This window comes from Mirounga angustirostris, unplaced genomic scaffold (assembly GCF_029215605.1).
Source record: "Mirounga angustirostris isolate CCGP_5_RB_7025 unplaced genomic scaffold, mMirAng1.0.hap1 SCAF_2, whole genome shotgun sequence".
NCBI lineage: Eukaryota > Metazoa > Chordata > Mammalia > Carnivora > Phocidae > Mirounga > Mirounga angustirostris.
This window is the reverse complement of record NW_026991710.1, coordinates 32647145-32668710: the sequence shown is the minus strand read 5'-3', so window position 1 is coordinate 32668710 and position 21566 is coordinate 32647145. Positions and strand designations below refer to the sequence as shown.

The 21566-nt window shown below is 37.7% G+C and overlaps 1 protein-coding gene across 1 annotated transcript in view; it reads right to left on the bottom strand.

Annotated features, from left to right (window-relative positions):
* Nucleotides 1-10891, bottom strand: part of KLB (klotho beta) — a 36599-nt gene extending 25708 nt beyond the window's left edge. The window contains exon 1 of the mRNA XM_045881307.3: nt 9797-10891. Within this exon, the coding sequence (XP_045737263.1) occupies nt 9797-10621 (825 nt within the window). The 5' untranslated portion in view covers nt 10622-10891. The remainder of the gene's footprint in view (nt 1-9796) is intronic.
* Nucleotides 10892-21566: the final 10675 nt, after the last annotated feature.

Sequence of the window (21566 nt, the reverse complement as noted above, 5' to 3'; positions counted from 1 at the left end):
CCAGGGTCCTGGGATCGAGCCCCGCGTCGTATCATCGGGCTCCCTGCTCAGTGGGAGCCTGCTTCTCCCTCTCCCTGCCGCTCCCCCTGCTTGTAATCTTTCTCTGTCAAATAAATACATAAAATCTTAAAAAAAGAAGGATGCCTTTTTACTCCATAATAGTATGTTGATATTCAAAGGGAAGAGCAGGAGACATACAATACATACATGATTAACATGAAAGAAGAATGATAGCAGTAACCCCTAGCCCTCTTTTTTAAGACTCAGTCACATAATTTCTGGTCAAGATATGACACTATGAGGAACCCATCAGTATACTGCCCCCAATACTAAAGATCTGGTTTTCCCGGGGCACAAGACGTCCCCCAAACATTTTCAGGTAGATCACCCAGGAACCACTTTAATTACTTCCGTGATTCACTCTTTCCTGGTGAGTAAGTTGGAAGGTTCGGATCTTTTCTCGGCCTTTCTACTACTTTTCAGCAACAGAATCCTTCATTCATGTTCAATGGTTTAATGACTCCCTCTTCTTTGAACAGACTAAATGAGTACTGAGTTTTCTCAGTAAGATTATTCATATGCAATTAATTTTTTACATACTATTTTTTTTAAAGATTTTATTTATTTATCCATGAGAGACAGAGACAGAGAGAGAGAGAGAGAGAAGCAGAGGGAGAAGCAGGCTCCCAAGGAGCAGGGAGCCCAATGCGGGACTCGATCCCAGGACCCCGGGACCATGACCTGAGCCGAAGGCAGACGCTTAACCATCTGAACCACCCAGGCGCCCCTACATACTATTTTTATATACAATTAAATGGCGTATTTTACTCTACAAATGAATGTAAAGTTTTCCTCGGTTCATTTCTTGCAGCATATCTAGCACTGCTTCCATTGCTTACAGTATTTTCTGATCTCTAGTTGGGCCGAATTTTCCACGTATGAGAGTGTCTGTATCAAATCAAGCTGTTTAAATAAGATCACAGTGTTATTCTCTGAACATTTATAATTACATTTATTTAAACTCTTGTTAATCATTCACTGATGTATAACTTTTTCTACTTAATGATTAGAAAAAAGTAAATATTGCTCTCTTGAAGGTTTTAGAATACCAATTGTCTTCTATAAATAGGTTTTTTGTTTTTTTTTTACAGGACTCATATCTAACAGTGGTATTTTGGTTATAGAAACCGTCTTTGGCAATTCTTACCCACAAGCAGTTTTCTTTTTATTCAAATTTGATTAGAAACCTGCTAAGGATGTTAATCTTAACTTGTTGGATCCATTATTTCCATATTGTTAGAGGTGTCTTAGATCCTGAGGGAGGTGAATTGGGATTATAAAATAGGTATCATGGATTGGCTAATTCAATGAATAATTGTATTAACATTTATTTAAACTTCAGATGGTTTTGCCAAGGACACACACATATGATTGAACATTACTTTAACGGGACACTAAAGTTGTGAGCAAATAAATCTTTAGAATCCTGGGGACACATGGGAAACCTCCTGGTTCATGTATGAGTCAGGGGTAAATTGTTCATAGATTTTGTGGACAAATAAAACATGTCGATGGATGGTTCTAGTCTTTTTTTTTTTTTTTTTAAGATTTTATTTATTTATTTGACAGAGAAAGACACAGTGAGAGAGGGAACACAAGCAGGGGGAGTGGGAGAGGGAGAAGCAGACCCCCCGCCGAGCAGGGAGCCCGACACGGGACTCGATCCCGGGACTCCAGGATCATGACCTGAGCCGAAGGCAGTTGCTCAACCGACTGAGCCACCCAGGTGCCCGGTTCTAGTCTTTAAATAGGCAAAGTGAAGTTAAATATCTGTGAGTCAGCATCAACGCAAATGCCTTCCATGGGCTTCAAGACGGTAAATTGTTCTTTTTCACTGAAGCTATGTAGCTGATTCATGTCATCAAACCTTGTTAGCTTGGATTCGGATGGGTAAGATTTGAATTTTGGCTCAGACAACTACTATGGAGTAAAAAAACCAAACAAACACATACAGCTGCATAACCTCAGGGAAATTTCTCTGGGCTTCGGCATCATCAATGTGAAATGGCTATGAGAGTACCCTACTTGGCAGAGTCGACGTGCAAATTAAATGAGATAATATATGAAAAGTACCTAGTACAGTTGTGGTATGCAATATTCTTCTTATAATAATAATTATTAAGAATAGTATGATAGGATGTCAAAAAGTTATCTGCAACAATTGCCTCAATCCTCCACTTTACTGTAAGAATGAAGACCAATCTCTGTCCTTTCTCCCCACCCTACCCCATTTCTGTGTCCTTTTTTTTGTTTGTTTGTTTTGTGTGGGAGAGGAAAATGGTGGAAGGTAGCAAGTAATAAGGCTTTTTTCTTTTTCACTCTTTTTCTGTCCTTCATTGGCAAAAAAGCTTGGGCTAGTTTTTTAACCACAGATTTAGCACAAATTAATTTTGGTATATTGTTGTCTTGTAACCCAACTTTAACAAGGTGGTTTTTAAACATTCCTTTATTTTTCTCATGAAAAATAAATCATTTCAGATGATCGTTGGAGATTTTGTTTCTGTCTGATCAACACAAGCTAAAGAAGGCTCCTGCTAGTATTTCCATTTCAAAATATCACACTTACTCTTCAAGCTATTGGTGGGGGTTTGGGCAGAAGAGGTTTAAAAATGACATTTAATCTATTTAAATGTGCCCGTGAAACACCGAAGCCCTCTTGTTCAGGAAAGCCGTCACGGGGGTGCCTGGGTGGCTCAGATGGTTAAGTGTCTGTCTTCAGCTCAGGTCATGATCCCAGGGTCCTGGGATCGAGCCCCATGTCTGGCTCCTAGCTCAGCTGGGAGCCTGCTTCTTCTTCTCCCCCCACCTCTCCCCTTCTCATGCTCTCTCTCTCTCTGTATCTCTCTGTCTCAAATGAATAAATAAAATCTTAAAAAAAAAAAAAAGAAAGCAGTTGCAGCATCCTGTTGGCAAAGAAGGCTTGGCTATTAATCAGGTGAATGGTGGCTTTTTCACATCATAGCTGTGTCTTGAGTTTTAATACTAAATTTTGGTTAAGAATTGCAATAGTGCCTTTAAGAAGTATACTACATAAAGACAATTGTTTTCTTTTAAAATATAAAATCATCTCTACTTATTTTGTTACTTTTAATTGTGGAAATTTTCATAATACATAAAAATAGAAAGAATAATTGAGTGAACCCTCATAAACACATCACTCAGCTTGAAGTGTCTTCAATATTCTTCAGCTTGTTTCAAGATGGGCTTTTAATGTAAAATTTTTAATAGAAACAGGCATACATAATTGATTTGCATGTTTTGAAAAGACTATGTTTTAATGCCAGAATCCATGCTGGTGTGTGTGTGTGTGTGTGTGTGTGAAATCCAATTTTATTCAATTGCAGCTTTAAATCCTTTCTAGGACAAGGTAGATCTTCCTTAAATAGAAAATAATCAATTGAATTATTTATTGAATACTTAACACATACCCAGCCTGGTGTGAGCTTCTCTGAGGGAATGATGCCAAGAAATGTTAAGACACTGTTCCTCAAAGAGGTAGAAAAACAGGGAATAAATCAAGTCATATCCCAGGCTCAAGAACAAGTTGGTGAGGCCTCGACCTCGAGCAGAGTTTCCCAACATTTCTTGTCCTGAAAGCCTCTTTCACAGTATTAAGCAATCTCTTGAATCCTGAGGAATTTGAAAAATAATTTCATCATTTGTGTGTGATATACAAAAAAGTGTTGACATATATTTTACTTTATATAAGCCTATTTTATTAAAAAATTTTAGTGATAAGTTTATTTTAAATAAATTGAAAATATTCACAAAATAAATTATGGATGTTTAAGATGCTCATACACATACACATAAATATTGGTGCTTTCCCATTTAATAGTTTTACATTATTCAAATTATTTTAATTACATAAGTAAAAGCATTTTATGACACGTTTTAAAATGGCACACTGTGTTTAGCTTTAGGACCAAATGTATTAACATGGTGTTTTCCAAGTCTGATACACCTACCTCTTTTTGCATGGGAGATGACATTAGGTGTAACAAAGATGAAATTTTTTTTTTAAAGATTTTTTATTTATTTATTTGAGAGAAAGAGAATGAGAGACAGAGAGCATGAGAGGGAAGAGGGTCAGAGGGAGAAGCAGACCCCCCGCGGAGCAGGGAGCCCGATGCGGGACTCCATCCCGGGACTCCAGGATCATGACCTGAGCCGAAGGCAGACGCTTAATGAACTGAGCCACCCAGGCGCCCCCAGAGATGAAATTTTTTTTTAAAGATTTTATTTATTTATTTGAGAGAGAGAATGAGAGAGAAGACATGAGAGGGGGGAGGGTCAGAGGGAGAAGCAGGCTCCCTGCCGAGCAGGGAGCCCGATGCGGGACTCGATCCCGGGACTCCAGGATCATGACCTGAGCTGAAGGCAGTCGCTTAACCAACTGAGCCACCCAGGCGCCCCCAAAGATGAAATTTTTTGTTTTAAATGTTACATATTTATTTTAAGGGTATTTGGTCTCACGTATTGTAGGAATAAAATTTCCTTCCAAAATAAACATTTTAAAGAAAAACATTTTAGTAAATAATGGTACACGTGGCGCTTGGATATGCAAACAAACCAAACCAAACCAAACCCAAACAAAAAAACCCAGCAAAAAAACCCCAACATGAAGTGATGCACAAAAAAGCAAACTTTGTGAAACGCGATGTTGTGGCATCAAAAATGGAAAAAAATTGCTTACATTTGTTTGAGTCCTTGAATTTTGATTTTTAAAAGGTACAAGCTTTCAGAAAGTACGCTTAGTGTTTTGTTCACAAATAACTCTATGAGAGAAGCCATTTGGGGCAGCTCTTACAAGTATTTCACAAATAATGCTGAGCTAGTAGGCCAGTCTTTATTCTCACTGTGTGAAAAGCCAAACTAGACATAAACTAATTTAGAGTTTATCTATGCAACTTACAGTTGTGGTGAAAATCTTGAGGCAATTTTCTAAAATTGAGGCAACTTTATTAGGTCCCTCATACTAGTTATATTTCGACATCCTTGATCTTTATGCTTCATGTCTCCAGCCAGTTGTCTATTATAGGTTTATATCAGTGGTTTTCAGGAGAGGGAAAGGAGAGGAATTTTGCCTCCCACTTGCTGGGGACATTTGGCAACGTCTGGAGACAGTTTTGGTGTCATAAGCCTGGGGACAAGGGTGTTACTATCATCTAGCGCGGAGAGGCCAGGGATACGGCTAAACATTCCACAACGCACGGAACACCCCCCCACAAAAAAGAATGATTTGGCCCAAAGTGTCAATAGTACTGAAGTTGCAAAATACTGATACCATGTAAACAGTACATGTCTGCGAAAGATAAAAATTAAAAGCAATGGGCGCCTGGGTGGCTCAGTCGTTCAGCGCCTGCCTTCGGCTCAGGTCGTGATCCCAGGGTCCTGGGATCGAGCCCCACATCGGGCTCCCTGCTCGGTGGGAAGCCTGCTTCTCCCTCTCCACTCCCCCTGCTTGTGTTCCCTCTCTCACTGTGTCTCTCTCTGCCAAATAAATAAATAAAATCTTTAAAAAAAATTAAAAGCAATGCAGTCAAAACTATCATGGAAGCTATTTTGTGGGGTAATAAACTGAATGACTTACCCCCTTACAAGCAAACTCATCTTCCCCAACCTCTGTGCATGTTTACTCAGAGGCTCTCAGATGTTCCCTTTTAAGGGGGGGGAACCTACAAATTTAAATTATCATGCATGTTTATTGACTTAAAGATACAAAGAAAACAGACACCTTAATTGCCTTTACTAATGTGAAACCCTGGGGCTTTGCTGATCTGAAGACTGAGAGCAATAGGCCACACAGGCTGGAGTCTGCCTCTGGGATTTTAAAAACTGAATTTGAAAGAGAGAAATCTTTCCTCTACAAAAGACAGAATGATGCCAACCCCCAAGAAGAACAGGACATGAGAGATCCAGATAAAGGGCGACAGACAGTGTCCTCATTACTGGGCCCATTCATCCCTGTGATTCGGTTACTGAGCCAGGAAATTGTTCATTTTTGCCTAAGCCAACTTGAATTAGGCTTCTGTCACTCACAACCAAAAAGTCCGGACTAACATACCAGTGGATCAACATAGGCAATAATATTTCAAGAATCAGCAATAATGCAATGAAATGTGAATTTTGAACTTGAGATTGGTTCTTTGATTGCAAAATTGAAGATAGAAATCCTAAACTACTCACTCAACAAACACTTCTACCTAGCATGTACCTAATATTCTGTGCTCACTGCTGGAAACACAAAGACAAAGAATAGTCTCTCCTTTCAAGGAGCGCTCAGGCTACTTGGGGAGACAGAAGAGTTCCATACGGTATGAGTGCTATGGTAGAAGCAAACACATCTTATTATGGGACCCCTTAGGAGGGACACTAGCCCTACCAGGTTAAGAATAACTTAGAGGTGGTGACTGCCTAAACTGAGTCTTGAAGGACATGAGATGGGAAAAGTAGGGAGTACAAAGGGCATTCTCACTGGAGAGAATGATAGTGATGGCGAGGTAAAACCAAAACACTTCTAGTCATGCATTATAGTGGAGCATGGCGTGCAACGGGTTGGCATTAGTGATGGACATGGGAGAGTGGCCAGGAAGGAGGCTGGAATGGAGGCCAGGGGTTGTGGGTTGAGTATCTTGGTGAAAAATTAGCACTTTAGTCCCAAAAGCTTTGGAGAGCCATTTACTGGATTTTATGCAGAGCAGGAACATGATGCATGTTAGAAATAATCACTCTGTGGTAAAACAGAGATAATAATCGTGGGTACCTGGCAAAGTTGTTGTCAAAATTGCAGATAATATTTAAATCCATGATTACCATGCTTAGAGAAGGCCAAGTTAAAAAATGTACTCTCTTTCTGTTCCAAATACCGCTCAAAACTCAGAGTGGAGCATCCATTAGTAGGTATGATTAGGGCAGTTTTGTTTTTTTTTTTTCACCTGAGGCTTAGACTCAGTGTAAGGTAATCACCAAATCTGCAATAAAGTTGGGATTTAAATTCCAGGTCAGTCTCAGGACTGGCTAGGCCATTCAGGTTTCCTCCAAACCAGGACCCTGCCAGACGATACGGAGTTTTCCAGGTTATCCTGGAACTAGAAAGACCCCAATAGCCACTATGAAATCTTTTCAGTGTCTGAGGATTGGGGAATAAAGTGAATTGAGTTTTATATTAGTTTTTTTTAACTCAGTAAAATGTGTGAACTTGGACTAAAAACGAATCCTCAAGAATGCTGCTTCTGGGTCACAGGCGGCAAAATAAGGAAGAAATAACCTCATTGCAACATAAAATATCAAATTAATCTTTTCCATGTTAAAGGAAGAACAGAGAAGGAACAAGTGGGAAAAATGAGTTCATCTCAGGCTACCAAACCATTGCAAGATTTCTTTCTGGAGTTATACGTCCCTGGGCTAAGAAGCATATTTCACTTTCTGACTGATTTCAAGGGACCCCTTACACTCCTTATTTAGGTGAGTGATTTAGAAATTTTAAAGAGATAGAAGAAATTATTTGGGAAAGGCAATAATTAAAAACGTAATCCCTCAATTTAAAACAATACAATTTCTTTCACTATCAGAGAGTGCTAATTTTGTGTAAAAGGCAGAGTTTATCTCGAATTAGGAGAAAATGAAAAAACATCTGAAAATACAGCATTTTATACGCTAAGTTTGAAAGCAATGTCTATTTTTTAGTTACAACTTTTTCCTGTGTATTTTTTTATCAGATAGCCAGTTTTCAAGGCTTTAAAATAACCACTAAAACATATTGTTCATGAAAATTCCAATTGTTAACACTTTTCCAGGTAATCAAAAACTTTTCAACAATTGAGAACATTTTTCTTTATAAGAAGGTTAAATAAACATATGTACATGTATTTGCTTATTTAACTTTAAGAAGACTATATAAAAGACCACCAACAGTAGCTTCCTCGAGGTTGAAACTGTCAGGTAGAGAGGGAGAGAGGAATTTCACTTTTTCACTTTATAGCCTCTGGTACAACCTGATGTTTCTCAATCTACACAAGCATGTAGTATGTATGAATGCATACATTTTAATAATTTAAAGAATTAGATAAAAGGAATACTTTTCTAACTTATATATGCATAATCTTCACAGTAAATAGCTATAAGTTTTCTCCCCTTTAAGGTCCTACTTGCCAAATCACAGTACACCCTCACGTTAATCATATGTTCTATAGACAACTCTAATCAAAGGTATGGAAATGACCTTGAAATCATAACGCAATCTGTTTACTGCAAAGGCAGATGTGACTGACCCATAGCACAACACACATGTATAATAGCCCAGAAAGTTCAAAAAGAAAAGAAGCATGGAGATGGGTGGGTAGATAGTTTTGTATGTACAAATTTAGACACGGAGTAATTTTATGTTCCTATACATTTTTTCTACTTCTACACATTTCACATTCGATTATCAAAAATCAAATTACTCCTCCTAACACATTATGAAACACTACTAATAAAGTGTCTTCATTTTCAAAGCGTAACAGGTGTCCAGAGTAATTTATTTTCCCCAAGGAAACTATTTGACTCAAGAAGTTTAACCTGATTCTAGATATTAGCCTCAATGTGAAGTGAAGTCTCTTTAAAATCCCTGAAAAGGCGCCTGGGTGGCTCAGTTGGTTAAGCGACTGCCTTCGGCTCAGGTCATGATCCTGGAGTCCCTGGATCGAGTCCTGCATCGGGCTACCTGCTCAGCAGGGAGTCCGCTTCTCCTGCTCCCCCCTTTTGTGCTCTTTCTCTCTCTCACTCTCTCTATCAAATAAATAAATAAAATCTTGAAAAAAAATAAAATCCCTGAAAGACTGCTCTTTTAAAAACATTCTTAATAAAGACATTCGGTGTTTAATTATGTTGTCATTTATAAATTAATTCATTTAATCCCACTAAGCTTCCGTTTCCTTATCTTTAAAATGGGGATACTAATAGGACCTAGTTCATAAAGTTATGATGAGGATTAAATGTGATAATGCACACAGAATGCTTAATATAGTCTGTGGTACATAATAAGCATCCAACCAATATTTGCTATTATTTTGCTTACATTTTCACTATTGTTTTAGTAATTGTAACATCTTCCAACATTAACTCTAGCTCTTAAAACATACTGAGTACAGCATATTCTTCCCAGTTTTTATATTACTAATTTAATTTTAACTCTTAGAACAGCCTCATCTTTTCTGCCATGTAACACAGATAAAACCAACTGTGAAATACATTTATCTCAATTCGTATATTTAATATGTATCAGTTAATTAACATGTCTTTAGCTTATTATTGCTAAGTATCACTAATAGCAATACTAACAACAAATGGTGATTAGAAAAGGTCATGCCATAAAAAAATTCTGAAATGGCTGCACATTGTCAGAAAAGGGTTTCAGCAATTAGATTTCTAAAGTACTGGTTTTTCACAGAATGAAAGTAAACTCATATTCTCACACTCTAATGTATACTTGTAGGTTTTAAGAGTTAAAATATTGTAAAAGCACAACCTTTAAGGAAAATAATTGGCTTAATACATTATCAAGAGCTTAGACAAATAAAACACGACCTGAAGGGTGAAATTTGAGGCTAGAACTTGTGAGTTAGACTACAATTAGTGGAGCTGATGTCAATAAAAAAGAATTATTTAAACACAAGATACATTTCTTAGTGTTTCTTTTGAACTCCTGCTCCTTACATTCTGGAGCTATTACAGGAAGCCAGCCGTACAATACCTTGATGAGGTTGTGTCCCACAGTGTAGACAGCTGCTAAGTCTCCCCTCTCTCCAGGCGCGTGCATACCTGTCCCGTACCCATGCCAAGCAATTAGATATGGATTGTGAATTGTAATCCAATATTTGACACGGTCCCCAAACATCTGGAAACAGTAGGTGGCATAGTCATTGAAGATATCTGTTATGGTTTCATTTTTCCACCCCCCATATTTTTCTTGTAGCGCCAGAGGCAAATCCCAATGGTATAAAGTCACCACAGGTTCAATGTTTCTAAATACTAAAGCATCGAGAAGAGTATTGTAGTACTGGAGACCTTTTGCGTTGGCAACTGCTGCTATCCCATCGGGGAAGAGCCTTGGCCAGGAAATTGAAAATTGATAAAAAGAAACTCTGATAAAATCCAGGGCTGATAAGTCTTTTTCCAGAAAAATGTAACTGTCACTGGAACTATTCGTGCTGTTGACATTTTGAAGGTGTGTTTGGATGAAATGATCCCATATAGAGGGTCCTTTTCCATCTGTCTTCCAATTCCCTTCCACTTGAAATGCTCCAGTCCCAACGCCCCAGAAAAAGTTTTTAGGAAAAGTGTCATAGAGAAATAGCTGACTTTCATTTACCGGACTAAAATGAGCAGTTTTAGACCATATAGCTCTTCCATCTCCAGAGAATCCAGTTACAGCTCTTAGGAGAATAAATGCCGACAGGATGACAGATCTTTGCAGCCCGCAGTTGCACATTGTTTTCCTATAGTCTGTGTTTCTTTCATCGGTGCTGAGGAAAATCCATTCATTCCCTGGAGATCCAGCCGCACAGCCTGGCTTCATTTGGTACTAACTGCTCGCCTGTCTTATCATCGCTTCAGTAAAAGCTTGTGATTGTAAAGCTCTGTCAATGATTAGCTTGAACTGTGAGACTTAGGATGGGTCATGGGGAGCAGCGTAATTTGAGGGAGGTTTCCTTCCCTCTTACTATGGGAAAAGTGATATGAAAAACGCATCACCCATAGTAGTCTGCGTAACCAAAACGTAGATAAACAATGAATAAAAATGCCATATTCCCTCTGGAGCCTTGCATATGGACCCAAATCTTTTCTGAATGTTTGAATGTTACTGAATAAAGTTTATACCTTTTCTATGTTCCTAGTTTTTGAGTGGTGATTTTATTATTCACGTTTCAGGAGAAGCAAAACAAATAAGTAGCATTCCTATATGCTGATAATCTAGAATTAGAAAATACAATAAGGTGCTACACGTCCACAGAAATTATAACACATCTAAGAATAATCTTACCAAATGCTACCCATGTTAAGACAATTATAAAAATGTATTGATAAATTTAAGAGAAATGAATGAAGAAGTATATAGCACTTTCTGGGTGGAAACACTGAATATTTTCCCATTTAATTTATACATTTAAGTGCACTTTCAACCTAAATCCTCTCATCCCAAATTTGAGTCCAACAAAATTACTGTGAAGGTTCACTTGACAAATAGTCGATATTTACCAAAAAATAAAAAAGAAAAGAAAAAACCCTGAAAAAGAAAATAGTGAAGGCATAGACTACCTTTAGATATGAAAACATAAAAAAAAAAAAAAAAAAAAAGCACAACTTAGCATGATTCTGGAATAAGAATAAAGAGAAAGAAAATACTGTACAGAATCCATAGCCTCCAGACAACTTTATAAAAATTTAATCTTTTAAATATCTGAAGTATCCCATACTAATGAAACGCAGAGTGGTTAATAGTTTAGCCTCTGGAATCAGACTGCGTGGGTTTAAATACAGCTGTGTGACTAAGGACAAGTTGCTTAACCTTTCTGCACCCCAGTTTCCTGTTAAGTAAGAAAAGGCACAATACCGGCATCTACTGCGTGGATGACTGTGAGAATTAAGTGAGTTAATACATGTAAAGCACTTAGAAGAGACACTGACTGACCCATAATCAGTGCTCAACAAACATTCTTATTTCTATGTGAAAAGGAAGGATTATTCAGAAAGGGATGCTAAGATTTAGCATAAAAGATGCTATATTCTGGCTCCTGTCCACATCTTAAACTTCACTCCTCCTCAGTTAACTACATGTAGTACGCTTCCCTTCAACCATAACAAACCACATTGAGTAAATTGGACACACGTGGAGTGCTCGCATCCTGTGTCTTGATATCCGTGCTTTCTGCGTAGGATGTGTCCCCCCCCTTCATCTAGCTCAGGTCCATGTGTTCTTCAAAATGGGGCAGTATCGCCTCAAAAAAAAAAAAAAAAGACTTTCCGGCTTCCTAATTTGTTTTGAATTACTATTTATTTAAATTAAAAACATTTACAGTTTATTCATCCTCTTGTGAAACATCTGCACAATCAGTGTAGTCACTGCAGAATCTTTGCTCCTTCTGCATCTGATCCCCAGCACCAACACTGGCCTTGGCAGTCCCCCTGACTTTCTTCATTTTGTTTTTGCATTCCTTTCATTGCTTCCTTGACGTCTGCTTTTCTCATACCGGCCAAGTCTGTATCTGGGTTCATTTCTGGAGGTGTAATTCAATAAATCATAAATCAGGCTAAAGTCAGTTGTCTTCCCATCACCAAAATAGGCTCTGGATACAAATACAAAGATGATATCTGGTGTAGTCTTGTACATTTTGGCTAGTTTTTCCCCGAATTTCTGTCTTAGGTACTGTTGTATTCCCTGGGTGAAGTAGTCAGTCGGTCATGAACTTCCTGGTCTGGATAGTAACCATGTCGCTCATGATGGTGGTTGATCCTCAGGCAGCCAGAGAGGAAATCAGACAGTTTGATTTGATATAGATGTATCTCCTTGTTCCGTGTTCCCGTGGCAGCCCAAACTTTCTCTGTTACGACACTTACCACACAATAAATTTATTTGAAGATTTTATTTATTTATTTGACAGAGAGAGACACAGCGAGAGAGGGAACACAAGCAGGGGGAGTGGGAGAGGGAGAAGCGGGCTTCCCGCAGAGCAGGGAGCCCGATGCGGGGCTTGATCCCAGGACCCTGGGATCATGACCTGAGCCAAAGGCAGATGCTTTACGACTGAGCCACCTAGGTGCCCCTACAATAAATTTATCTATAACTCCTGTTTGACTTAAATTTCTCTCTCAGTCTCTCTTTTCTAAAAATAAGGGCCATGACTGGTCCCTATAGAATATGTGGGGCCTAGTAGTCACAAAAGTTGAATGAATGTGCCCATAGTATGTATACCTCTATCACTGCATTTATCACGTAATCCTGGAATTGTTTGTCTCCTCCACCAGCCTGTAAGAATGTCTCTTATCTAAATTTTTATCACCACTTATCCGAGTAAATGCTTAATCATTAAATGAATGAATGGAGTTGATGCAATTAATTCACTATAAAATATTTTTTCCAGATTTGTTGAGATATAATTGACATGTAATGTTGTATTAGTTTAGATGTACAGCATAATGATTTGATATATGTATGTATTGTGAACTGATTACTCAAAATAAAATTTTTAAATGTGATAATTTACACCCTCACAAATATATTTAATTAAAAAATATATAGCTACAGAAACCTAGGAGAAAAATGGAAGCAAATATTAAATTACATAAATATATAGTTTATATAATGATATTCATTTACTTATATATGAGCTTATATAAATAATTTAACTATAATTAAAATATATGGAAAAATTTGAAAGGCAAATAACAAACTTAGAAACTATTAGAGCAAATCTAGAAGGCAAACGGCCAACTTTTTATTATGTAAGTAACTCAGGCAAATCAATAAGAAAAACACTCTAAATTAGAGAAATGGCCAAACAACATGAATAAAAAATATGCAAAAGAGGAAGTGTAACTGTCTAGCTAAAGAAAAAAATTTAAATAACCAGCAATTAAAAAAAAAACACATATAAAAATAACTCTAAGAGTGCCTGGCTGGCTAGGTGGTAGAACATGCAACTCTTGATCTCGGACTTTGTAGGTTTGAGCCCCACTTTGGGTAGAGAGATTACTTAAAAATAAAATCTTAAAAAAAAACCCCATACTCCAAATATTTTCTCTTATTAAATTAGCAAGAATAAAAGTAAGTGATGAAAACTGCAGTTAATGAGATTGTAAGACATTGCTGATTAGAACATGAATCTGTACAATACTTAGGGAAAGCAATTTTCCAATATATAATTAACCTTAGATTTTTTCATGTCTTAATTCAGTGATATTAGAAATTTATCATAATAAATTATTCTAGGGGTGCCTGGGTGGCTCAGTCGTTGTGCATCTGCCTTTGGCTGGGTCGGGATCGAGCTCCGCGTCGGGCTCCCTGCTCTGGCGGGAAGCCTGCTTCTCTCTCTCCCACTCCCCCCGCTTGTGTTTCCTCTCTCGCTGTGTCTCTCTCTGTCAAATAAATAAATAAAATCTTTAAAAAAAAATTATTCTAAATACATAAAATGCTGTAGGTGTAAATATTTTATAGCAGTGTTATTTATGACAGCAAAATTTTAAAATTATTTATTTATTTATTACTATTTTTAAAGATTTTCTTTATTTATTTGACAAAGAGCAGCACAAGTAGGGGGAGCGGCAGGCAGTGGGAGCGGGAGAAGCAGCTCCCCACTGAGCAGAAAGCCTGACACCATGGCTCAATCCCAGGACTCTGGGATCATGACCTGGGTCGAAGGCAGATGTTTAACCAACTGAGCAAGCCAGGCACCTCAAAATTTGAAATGATTTAAAGATTCATTAATAGGGGAATAATTACCGAAGGCATGGAATATCCATTTGCTAATACATCATAGAGTCATTAACATTTTCTTTTTTTTAATATTTATTTACTTATTTTATTTTATTTTTTTAAAGATTTTATTTATTTATTTGAGAGAGAGAGAATGAGAGACAGAGAGCATGAGAGGGAGGAGGGTCAGAGGGAGAAGCAGACTCCCTGCCGAGCAGGGAGCCCGATGCGGGACTCGATCCCGGGACTCCAGGATCATGACCTGAGCTGAAGGCAGTCGCTTAACCAACTGAGCCACCCAGGCGCCCCTATTTACTTATTTTAGAGAGAGAAAAAGAGAGGGAGAGAGACAACATGAGCAGACAGAGGGAGAGGGAGAGAAATCATCAAGCAGGCTCCTCATTGAGTGTGGTGCCCAGTGGGGGCTCGATCCCAAGACCTTGACATCATGACCTGAGTCAGATGCTTAAGTGACTGAGCCACCCAGGTGACCCTGTCCTAAACATTTTAATGTTACTAAATATTCTTTGAAAATGTAGGGGTGCCTGGGTGGCTCAGTCTGTTCAGTGTCTGCCTCTTGATTTTGGCTCAGGTCATGATCTCAGGGTGGTGAGATCAAGCCATGTGTTGGGCTCCACACTTAGCATGAAGTCTGCTTCTCTCTACCTCTCTCTCTTCCTCTGCCCCTACCCCCGTTTATGCTCTCTCTCTCTCTCTCTCTAAAATAAATAAATAAACCTAAAAAAAAATGTTTAGGATAAAAAACGAACTGGGGGCACCTGGGTGGCTCAGTTGTTGTGGAGCCCTGTGTCCAGCTCCAGGCTTAGCCCAGAGTCTGCTTGTTCTCCTCCCTTCCCCTCTCTTTTCCCCTCTGCCTCTCTGCACATACATGCATGCTCTCTCTCTCTGTCTCTGTCTCTCTCTCTCAAGTAAATTAAATAAATAAATAAATAAATAAATAAATAAATAAATAAAATATTTAAAAAAGAAAAAACTAACTGAAAAAAATCCAGATAATAAATAGAATAATCAGTATGATTATAATTATGTAATAAAAGCAATAACCAATATATAGAATTGTAAGAAAATACCCACATTTTGCTATATTGTGTTTGGATAGTGAACAATAGGTTATAGTTATTTTAATTTTTAGTAAAAAATTCTTTTTAACTCAATTTTTTTTTTTTTAAGTAAGCTCTATGTCCAATGTGGGCTTGAACTCATGACCCTGAGATTAAGAGTCACATGATCTACCAACTAACCCAGACAGGTGCCCCTAATTAATTAATTATTTATTTATATTTTTACTTTTTGCCAAGATTTATTTATTTGAGAGGGAGGGAGAGAGAATACATGAGTGGGGGGAGGGGCAGAGGAAGAGAATTTCAAGCAGACTCCCCACTGAGCATGGAGCCTGACACTGGGCTCGATTTCATGACCCACAAGCTCATGACCTGAGTCGAAACCAAGAGTTGGATGCTTACCCGACTGAGCCACCAAGGTGCCCCAATTTTTTATTAAAAAAAAAAGAATATAAAAGGAAAAATTAGCCAATATTAGTAATAAAAGTTTATTGATGAGGAACTATACTTTCCTGCAAAGATTAGGAACAAGGCAAGGAGGTCTACTCTTACCACTTCTATTCAACATCATACTAGAAGTTCTAGCTAATGCAATAAGACAAGAAAGGGAAATAAAAAGTATAAAAATTGGGGAGTAAAAAAATAAAAGTCTGTTTATAGATGATAATGATTGTCTATCTAGAAAATGCCAAAGCCGCAATAAAAGAAATCCTGGAAATAAGAAGCAATTATAGCAAGGTTGCAGGATATAAGTTAATATATATATACACATAATATATGCATGAAATATTTTACTTTATTTTTTTAAAGTTTTTATTTTAATTCCAGTTAGTTAACATACAGTGTTATATTAGTTTCAGGTGTACAATACAGTGATTCAACAGTTCCATACATCACCCTGTGCTCCTCACAAATACCTTCCTTTTTTTTTTTTAAAGATTGTATTTATTTATTTATTTATTTATTTGAGAGCGAGAGAGTTGGGGCAGAGGAGCAGAGGGAGAAGGACGAGCAGACTCTGCACTGAGTGTGGAGCCCAATGCAGGGCTCAATTCCACAACTCCAAGATCATGACCTGAGCCAAAATCAAGAGTTGGTTGCCCCCCCCAAAAAAGAGTTGGATGCCCAACCAACTGAGCCATTCAGATGCCCCACAATGGACTCCTTAATCCCCATCACCTATTTAACCCATCCCCTCCACCCACCTCCTTTCTGGTAACCATCAGATCATTCTTTATAACTGAGTAGAGGTTAGTATATAAAAGTCAATTGTTTTCTAATTTATCAGAAATGAACAATTGGAATTTGAAATTAAAAAGACAATACCATTTACATTAGCACCAAAAAAAAAAAAAAAACAACACCTTAGGTTTAAATCTAACAAAATATGTACAAGATCTATATGAGGAAAACTACAAAACTCTAATGAAAGACATGAAAAAAAATCTAAATAAATGGAGAGCTATTCCATGTACATGGATAGGAAAATTAAATATTATTAAGGTCTGAGTTCTCTGTAATTTGATCTATGGATTCAATGCAATCCCAATAAAATTCTCAGCCAGTTGTTTTGTGGATACTGATGAAATGATCCTAAAGTTTATATGGAAAGGCAAAAGACCCAGAACAGCGAACACAATATTAAAGGACTGATAATCCAACAACTGATGCTGCTTGACCTCAAGACTTTAAAGCTACAGTAATCAAGACAATATAGTATTGGCCAAAAAATAGACATTTTGGGGACACCTGGGTGGCTCCATTGGTTAATCATCTGCCTTCAGCTCAGGTCATGATCCCAGGGTCCTGGGATTGAGCCCCACATCGGCTCCTTGCTCAGCAGGGGGTCTGACTCTCCCTCTGCCTCTCACCCCGCTCTCGTGCTCTCTCTCACACTCTCTCTATCAAATAAATAAATAAAATCTTAAAAAAAAAGATTAGACACATTGAACAACAGAACAGACTAGAGATCCCAGAAATACACCCACATAAATAGAGTCAATTGATCATTGACAATGGAGCAAAGGCAATTCAAGGAAGAAAGGATAACCTTTCCAACATATGGTGGTGGAACAACTGGACATTCACATGCAAAAAAATGAATACAGACATAGACTATACATACCGCACAAAAATTAACTCAAAGTGAACCATAGATCTAAACTCACAGTAGATCATAGATAGCAGAAAAGAAAATCTAGGAGACTTTGGGTTTGGTGATGACTTTTTAGATATAACACCAAAAACACAACCCAAAAAAGAAAAAAAAAAAGATACATTGGACTTCATTAAGAAAAAAAAATTCTGCTTTGCAAAAAACACTGTTAAGAGAATGAAAAGATAAGCCACAGACTAGGAGAAAATCCTTGCAAAACTGATACAATATCAGATAAAAGACTGATATCATAAGAACTCTTAAAACTCAACAACAACAAAAAAATAATTAGAAAATAGGCAAAAGATCTGAACAAACACTTCAGCAAAGAAGATATTAAGTATATGAAAAGATACTCCACATCATCTATCGTTAGAGAATTGCAAATTAAGACAAAGAGATACCATTACGTACCTATTAGAATGGTCAACATCCAAAACACTGACAACAGCAAATGCTGGCAAGAATGTGGAGCAAGAGGAACTCTTATTTATTGTTGGTGGGAATGCAAAATGCTACACACACTTTGAAAGACAGATTGGAAGTTTCTTACAAAACTATGTATAAGTTTCTTACAAAGCATACTCTTATCACACCATCCAACAATTACAACTTTTGTATTTCCCCAAATGAGTTAAAAACTTGTGTCCTTACAAAAGTCTGAACATGAGTGTTTATAGCACCTTTATTCATAATTGCCAAAACTTGGAAACAACCAACATGTTCTTTAATAGGAGAATGGATAAACAACAATGTAATACACCCATACAATGAAATAAAAAGAAATGATCTATCAAGCCAGGAAAAGACATGGAGAAGACTTAAATGCATATTATTAAATGAAAGAAGCCAATCTATAAAGGCTACATACTGTATGATTTCAATTAGATGATAATCTGGAAACAGTAAAAGGGAAACTATAAAAAGATCAGTGGTTGCCTAGGAATGGGTTGAGGGAGGAATGAAGAGGTGGAACACAGGGCATTTTTAGGGCAATGAAACTATTATTCTGTAAGATACTGTAATGGTGGATCCATTTATCAAAACCCATAGAATGTACAACACAAAGGGTGAACCCTAATGTACACTATGAGCTTTAGTTAATAATATTGGCTTATCAATTGTAACAAATGTACCACACTGATGGAAGATGTTAAAAATAGGAGAAACTGGGGCAGGGGAGAAGGAATGAAGGGGTATATGGGAAGTCTGTAACTATAATTTTTTTTAAAGATTTTATTTATTTATTGGTCAGAGAGAGAGAGGGAGAGAGAGAGAGAGTGCACAAGCAAGGGGAGAGGCAGGCAGAGGGAGAAGCAGACTCCTGCTGAGCAAGGAGCCTGATGCGGGACTTGATCCTAGGACCCTGGGATCATGACCTGAGCTGAAGGCAGACGCTTAACCGACTGAGCCACCCAGAGTCCCTCTAACTATAATTTCTCAAGAAAAGTCCATTAATTAAAAAAGTTACTGACAAAGGCTGTTTTTTCTTTCTTTTTTTTTTTTTTTAAAGATTTTATTTACTTATTTATTTGAGAGAGAGAAAGAAAGAGAGCAATGGAGGGGAGAGGCTGAGGGGAGGGAGAGAGAGAATCTCAAGCAGATTCCCCACTGAGCGTGGAGCCAGATATAGGGCTCAATCTCATGACCGTGAGATCATGATTTGAGCCGAAATTAAGAGTCAGATGCTTAACTGGATTGAGTCACCCAGGCACCCTCTCTTCTTCTTCTTTTAGGATTTATTTATTTACTTTAGAGAAAAAATAACAAGCAAGAGGAGGGGCAGAGGGAGAGGGAGAGGGAGAGAATCCTTAAGCAGACTTCCTGCCAAGCACAGAGCCCAACATGGGGCTGGATCCCAGGACCCTGAGATCATGACCTGAGCCGAAATCAAGAGTCAGACACTCAACCGACTGAGCCAGCTAAGCGCTTCAAGGCTAAGTTTTTTCTTAAATATGCTCCACGGCCAGCGTGGAGCCCAATGCAGGGCTTGAACTCACAACCCCGAGGTCAAGACCTGAGCTGAGACCAAGAGTTGGAGGCTTAACCGACTGAGCCACCCAGTTGCCTTGACAAAGGCTAAGTTTTGAAAAGTATTATGAATATTTCTTTGCTAGTGGCCAATGATTGATCATTAAACTATTTCAGATTTCATATGAGAAAACAAAGGAATTAGATAATTGTCAGGGGAAGTTCATTAAGCTGGTTAAATCAGAACACATTTAGATAAAAATAACTTCACACCCATTAGGCTGGCAACTATGCAAAAAAGAAAGGCACCAGAAAATAACAAGTATTGGAGAATATGTAGAGAAATTGGAGCCTTTGTGTATTGCTGATCAGAATGTAAAACAGTGTAGATATTGTGGAAGACAGTATGGCAATTCCTCAAAAAATTAAATATAGAGTTACCATATGATCCAGCAATTCCACTTCTGGGTATATACTCCAAAGAATTGAAAGCAGGGACTCCAACAGGTATTTGTACACCCACCCATGTTCATGGTAGCATTATTCATAATAGCCAAAATGTAGAAACAATCTAAATGTTCATCAACAGATAAACGGATAAACAAAATGTGGTATATATATACAGTGGAATATTACTCAGCCTTTAAAAGGAATTAAATTCTGACACATGCTATAACATGTGTCAAAGAAACTTTGAAGACAGTATGAAATAATCCAGACGCAAAAGACAAGTATTACATGATATACTTCTATGAGGTACCTGGAATAGTCAAATTCATATAGACACAGAAAATAGAATGGTGCTCTCCAGGGCCTGGGGAGCAGGGTGAATGAGGAGTTATCATTTAGCGGATACAGAGTTTCAGTTCGGGAGGGTGAAAGAGTTCTGGGGATGGATGTTGTTGGTTGCACGACAATGTGAATGTACTCAATTCCACTGAAGTCTACACCTAAAAATGGCTCAATGGTAAATTTTATGTATGTATATTTTACACAATAAAAACATGCTTTTTGAAAGAATGAATGAGGAAAAATATGAAGAAATCTATATGATAATGACTTAATACTGAAACTTAAAGAATTCTCAAATATTTATGAAAAAGGTCATGAATTTATGAAACATTTATCATGATTTAATGAATCAGAATGGGGGCTTCCTTTTTCCTGAAAAATTATCAAATATTTATTGAATATTTTACTTATAAAAGGGCCCATATTAAGTCCTAGGAGAGAATATATATGTTCCTGCCTCCAAAAAGAGTTTATAGCTTAGCCAAGAAGAAATATAATAAAAACCATTAAATGTCTAAGAAAGGGGCGCCTGGGTGGCTCAGATGGTTAAGCATCTGCCTTCGGCTCAGGTCATGATCCCGGGGTCCTGGGATCGAGCCCCACATCCGGCTCCTGGCTCAGCGGGGAGCTTGCTTCTCCCTCTCCCTCTGCCTCTCTCCCTGCTCATGCTCTCTCTCTCTCTCTGTGTATCTCTGTGTCTCAGATGAATAAATAAAATCTTTAAAAAAAAAATAAAAAATAAATGTCTAAGAAAAAAAAATAGTATCTACCAGGTACCAGGGAGTGGGACAGACATATGAGCTCTAGGAATTCTATACCCAAAACATCTCTTCATAACACTTCATACAGATGACAGAAGTTTACAGCAAGAAGGATCCTTAGAAATCATCTAGTTTAGTGTTTTATTTTGAAGATAAGGGTTTCGAGACTACTATAGTACAGAATTCATCATTCACTTATTCATTTCACAAATCTTTATTGAGTATCTCTTATGGGTCAAGCACTTAGTTGGAGGTTGGGATTTAAAACTGAAGATGTTGGTGAGAAAGTG